Source organism: Acyrthosiphon pisum, chromosome A1 (assembly GCF_005508785.2).
Source record: "Acyrthosiphon pisum isolate AL4f chromosome A1, pea_aphid_22Mar2018_4r6ur, whole genome shotgun sequence".
Classification (NCBI taxonomy): Eukaryota; Metazoa; Arthropoda; class Insecta; order Hemiptera; family Aphididae; genus Acyrthosiphon; species Acyrthosiphon pisum.
In genome coordinates, this window is record NC_042494.1 from 99,582,053 (window position 1) to 99,588,133 (window position 6,081).

A 6,081-nucleotide genomic window follows, 5' to 3' on the forward strand; every position below is an offset into this window, starting at 1 on the left:
CCTCTGGGTAAAGATAATTATAATTAAATATTATATTACCTTATATATTAGTGCATACAGTTAAGTTAATTTTGAGGATTTCATGTTTCATGTTGCACCTTGCAATACGGGTAAATTTTTTTCGTGTTTCGTGTTAAACACCGTGTAACATTTTTTGCGGGTTTTGTGTTTCGTGTTAAAAACCGGGTACAATTTTTAGCGGGTTTCGGGTTTCGTGTTAAAACCCGAGTAAAATTTTTTGCGGGTAACCCAGGTTTTACGACCCGGGTCAAACCCGTTTTGACTCCCTGAAATAAACCTCTAGTCGAGTGAAAATATATAGTTATAAATAATAATACGGGCATAATATTATTCTAAAACTAAAGTATTATATAACTATAGTATTATAGTATTATAGTAAAACTAAAAATAGTAGATAAGAAAATACATTTTATACGACATTGTCGACGTGCGCCGCGGCAATCAGCAATGGAGATGTTGGTATTGTGTTTTAATATTTTAATGTTTTTTTAACTTTTCATAATACCTTCTATTTTCATGAAATAATTACAATTTAAACATGAATAAATAAATTATTTTAGACTATTTTTTTAATAAATCATTAATAATCAGAAATCAAAATTAACCGAAGATAACCGAAAATAACCGAAATTAACCGGTATTTTTCAAAACCGGTATTAACCGGTTTTAGAACCCTTATATTTTTTTAAACGAAACCGGAACCCTTAACCAAATTAATTTAATAACCGGAACTGGAACCGGAACCCGAAACACCCTATAGGTTCTAGTCCCTGCATTAAATGTCTGTACAACTGATCACATTTTTGCAGTGTTCACAATAATACATTGTAGCGTTAATCTAAGTACCATAGGCGTGCGCAGACTTCAATTTCCGGTCGAGTCTAGAACAAATAGTGCCTCGATACTTGGACAATGCGTCAATGCCCCTAAATTTATTTTATGCCATTAATAAACAATCTAATTGTAAATTAAAAACCATGGACTAAGATATATTAGTCCGTGTTAAAAACTGTGTAATATTAATATGTACAAATAGAATCAGTGCCACAATTACAGGATGGGGGGGGGGGGGGGCAAAGCGAAGCCTTGCTAAAAGGGCCCAATGAGATTAATTTTGGGTCACAATTTCTAGCTTTAATACCTTCTGTCTTGGTCTATATTCAAGAATAATAAAGTTATGAAAATTAAAAAATATAAATTGTTCATTAATTATTTGACAACAATTTCTTAGGTATCGGTTTTATAGTTGTATCGATATTTTTTCTCTTATTAGTTTTATAATCAATTTTGGATTTGTCTAAAACTCAATATATTGTAGCCTTATAACATGGACTCAGGGCCGTCCTTTGGGGGGGACTTGGGGGGTGTCTCCCCTCCTACGGTACATTAGGCCCTTAAATAAAGCTGTATATAGTATGTTTTTAAAATTGTAATATAAATTATAATGTCAAATAATATAAAATTGTCGAGCGAAGCGAGAAAAAAATTTTTTGAGTCGGCAAGTTAATAGATCTACCACCCCCCCATAAATTGTTCTTCTAGACGGCCCTGCATGGACTAAGATACATCTTAATTCGTGGTTATTGTTCTGTAGTATTTTATAACCATGGTTAAAGTATTCAACATTGTGAAGATCAACTGTAAAAGTAATAATATAGAAGTATAAAGTAATCTCAGTCTATCTCAAAATTTAATTGTTAAAAACAATATTTTTTATAAATTTTAAATTAAAATAATCTATAGATTTTTTCTACTCGGCAGAATACTTTTACAATGATTTTTTTTTTCCAAAAATCAACAATTTTAACATTTTCAAAATTTCAAACGATAGCATAAAAATAAATAACAGAAAATAAGTAGGTATGACTCAGATAATTTAAATTCACTGTACAGAACTTTAAATTGCTTGGAAAAAATTACAAAATGTCTAATGACTAACGTCTTATGAATAGAATTTAGACTTTGCAGCTTTATATAAAACTGTAAAAAAGCACTTTAAATGAAGTAAAAAAACACTAAGAATCTAAAACAAACTACTTATATAACTACTTTAAAAAAATGACAACAATTGTATAACATTAGACGCATATTTATTTTGTTTATTATTACTTATTATTTAATATAATATGATGATATGTATTATGTACCTATATAAGGTGTTGCACTGTTACAGTTAGTTTAATATTCTAAATCATAGACATATCAATTTCATATGTATCTATGATCTAAATTCAAATTAAATACACATAATTAAAATATAAATTAAAAATTTTTATGCAAAATAAATGTGATAAATATTTAAAAATTTGATGATGACTTTTAGTTGACGGCTTACATATTTAATATGAATATGCTGAATTGAGAGTGAATTCGCTAAAAGATAGAATATTAATTATAATACTGTATATTATAGTTACGTTTTATATTACATGAATTTCTTTATTTTGTTTTTATTATTAAACTACCTAATTAAGTGGTATTTAAAAATATTTCTTATGATACAATTTATGATCTTTATGTTTTTTTTGTTTTGTTTACTGAATACCTACAAATTTGACTATGAATTTTCCTATTTCCTATAGTTATAGATAAATTATAAATTAATTAATAAAATGTATGTAGTGGTACAAAAATATTTTTTATTTTATTTCACTCTTATGACAAATACAATTTTTATGATTTCCATAAACATGTTACTATAATTTATGCCCCTAAAAATATTCAGGTCGAGCCGAGGCTCGGCCGGCTCACTCTGTGCGCACACCTATGCTAAGTACCTACTCCTTCTTGTTAATATGGACTCAGGAGATAGTTGTATTTTATTGTTTGTCATATTTTTAAGTGATTGTATACATATAGGTGCTTTTTGAAATACCTGTTTCACAGAAGATACTACTTTATCAACATCAGAAAATTCGCTCGTAGCTTTTCAGCTAGTCTATGCAGATCATATGCCAAGCAGGTTACATATAACCTACGAATAACTTTAAAGTAAATGGTTTGTATTGCAATTCCAGCCTTGACCAAACACGGAGCTGTTAACAATAAGACATTGTCATGTTGAATTCCAGTAGGTCATAAAATCCCTATAGCTTTGTCAAATAATTTAAATATCGTTGAGTGGTTTGTTTTCTCTAATTCTTCAGAATGCAAAAAAATATTGCACTTTATCTTCTAACTTCTAACTTCCCTATTATATTTGCTACAAAACGTCTAGTAGTGACTGTAGTTACATCAATTGAAATTTGAAACCCATAATATATATATCTTATATATCTTATATTAAACCAATATCAAAGGTGATATAACTATGGGATCAGCTAAAAATCAAACTTAAACAATATTCGAGGTTTCTCAAATTATAATAATTCAGTAAAACAACAAATGCTTTATTCTTTATCTCCAACCACGATTAAGGAAGTACTGTCTTTAATCATGTCTCTAACTTAACCCATCACAATTAAATCAATTGAGAAGGAAGCAGTAATTGTTTACTTTTTTATAAACATATTTCTCTAGAATATAAAACCACCCCAATTCACCCACAAATACTCTTACACTTCCTGGAAATCCTCAACCCTCCAGACTAAAAAGAAAGTGTAGTTGTAATATTTATTTTACATTTTCTTATCTAACCTTTTAATTCCAAGCCGAGTGACCCTAATGAGTGGCTTCTTAATTATGAAGCTATTGTAACTATCATTTGTTTTTCCACAGTCGTAAAAATATATAATATTATTATTAGGTAAAAAATAATGTATACTATAAAGTATATATCATATATAAATGTTTATTTATTTAATTTTATTAGTCATATATAAACAAAATATTATATAATGTTATTAAAGTCTGTTAGTTACGATTCTTATGCAATTAAAATTATAACTTGGCTTTTAAATAAATTTAATCACAAATTAAATGCACAAGTTTACTCCCCAGAATATCAAGTACAAATTTAAATTATATATAAACCATTTAAATTTTAATATATTTTTAGTTACACAGCCTCAAGTATTAAAAAAGTATCAATATCCACAAAAATTGTAAATTAAAAAGGTATTAAAAATATATATATAATATGTTTAAATGTAATATGTAACACATCATGTTTATTCATTTATGCATTTTTTGAGCTTTAGATGCAGTACTTATTGAAGATTTTATAGATGGACCAATGGATCGATTGAATATGGTACTAGTTATGGATAGAACCGGTGCAAATAGTTTCAATCTTAAAGTAAAGAAACAGTATTAGTAACATTTGACAATAGTCTACTATTTTATATATATAAAAACTACTCGCACCTAAATATTTTTATTTTAGATGGACTGACTTCATTAGCACTGATAATGAATACAGGAAATAGAATTGAAAACAGACAACCACTGGAAAAAAAAAATATATATAGGGTAAAGTAAAATATTAAATTATTTTAGAAAATAAAAGTAATGAACTATTATACCTAATAATATATGATTCTGGCAAAGATGTGACAACTGCTAGTGGAAGTCCAAATCCAAGGAAATATGGCCAACAGTTTTCAATAATGGATAACCTTGAGTTTAGCTCCATGCCCATATTGCACCATTTATATTCAAATGAGTAAAGTGAATAAAGTAATGATAAATGCAAAATACTGAGAATATTGCTAAAAATTGTTGATGGCACCATACTTACTAAATAACTCTAAAATACACATTATTCAAAAGATTATAAGTTGAATAAAAATATTGACTTACTTGAATGAGAAATAAGAACTGGACAACTATACTGAACGAAAAGTCTGCTATCACTTTACTAATCCGTGTCAACTGTTGTGGATCACCTTTTTTTTGTTTATACGCTATGTCTGCGATATCCTAAACAAACCCTATATTATAGTTGAGTAAACAACCAAGTATAAAATTATTTAGGCTGTTTATATATAAATATATATTACTTGAAACCACAGACTGTTAATTATTTTGCTCAGCAAAAATATTGGTAAGACCCATACAGCTCCAAATGTCCATGACAATAGTGATCGAGTCCATAACCAAATATTTTCATTAAGATTTCCAAATGTAAATGACATTATATAGCCTAAAGAAGGTAGAATAACATATTCAAAAATAACTATACTTAAACAAAATATGCCACCATTTAATGTACAACATTGAATTATTCGTTGTAACATTTTTTGATCTCTGAAAAAAAGATAAGCAACACATTCAAGATCAATATTTTTTATTTATTTATTAAATGACACGTCATAATTATGTACAGTAAAACTTCGGTAAGATGGAAATCCCGGTAAGAGAGATAATATCTTTGGTCTCGATTCAAATACATAATAAATTTGAACCCCGTCAAGTCGGAAACTCTGTTAAGATGGAAAAATTGGACGGTCTCAAGTGATTTTATTTTAGCAAGGTTTTACTGTACTACATTTATTATAAATTATTAAGTTTTTATTATTCTAAGCTAAAAAGTATATTTATTTTTAAATGTTTGTTTTAAAAAAAATAATTTCTAACTACAGGATTCAGTAATGACCAATAATTTATAATTTAGTTATATTATTAATTTTTGTTATATAAACAACTTATAAGAATTAATCAATAAGAATCACAATGTAATGTATAAAACAATAAAATTGAAATATATTATGCTGTTATACCTATAGTCTTAATAAGTGTATATTTTATAAACATTCAACTTTACTGTATTCAATAGGTAACAATTCTTAATATGATAAATTGAATAATACTTTGTTATCACATTTATAGCACAATTAATTAGGTATTTCTTAATTTTGTGAACAATTTATCAGTCATTAGATAGTAAAAAACGTATATAAATAACGGTTCTAGGTCACTTTGTACGGTCAGGCATTAAAAGTGCGAAACGCGGTCACTTAGTACGGTCTGGTAAAAAGGTACACTGCAGAACGCGGACACTTTGTACGGTCAGGCAAAAAGGTACTTTGTAAAACGCGGACACTTTGTACTATTATATACATAAAGTATATATTATAAATATAAGTTTTATACCCTACGTAGTAACTAGTAATTATGTAT

General features: G+C 27.5%; 1 protein-coding gene across 1 annotated transcript; it reads right to left on the reverse strand.

Annotated features, from left to right (window-relative positions):
- Positions 1 to 3,856: 3,856 nt before the first annotated feature.
- On the reverse strand, positions 3,857 to 5,460 carry LOC100159951 (etoposide-induced protein 2.4 homolog). Its single transcript, XM_016804497.2, has 5 exons — positions 4,962 to 5,460; positions 4,762 to 4,881; positions 4,485 to 4,708; positions 4,327 to 4,407; positions 3,857 to 4,252 (listed from the first exon to the last, which is right to left on the reverse strand). The coding sequence occupies exons 1-5, from the start codon at positions 5,196 to 5,198 to the stop codon at positions 4,135 to 4,137; spliced, it is 780 nt and encodes a 259-aa protein (XP_016659986.1). The 5' UTR covers positions 5,199 to 5,460; the 3' UTR covers positions 3,857 to 4,134.
- Positions 5,461 to 6,081: the final 621 nt, after the last annotated feature.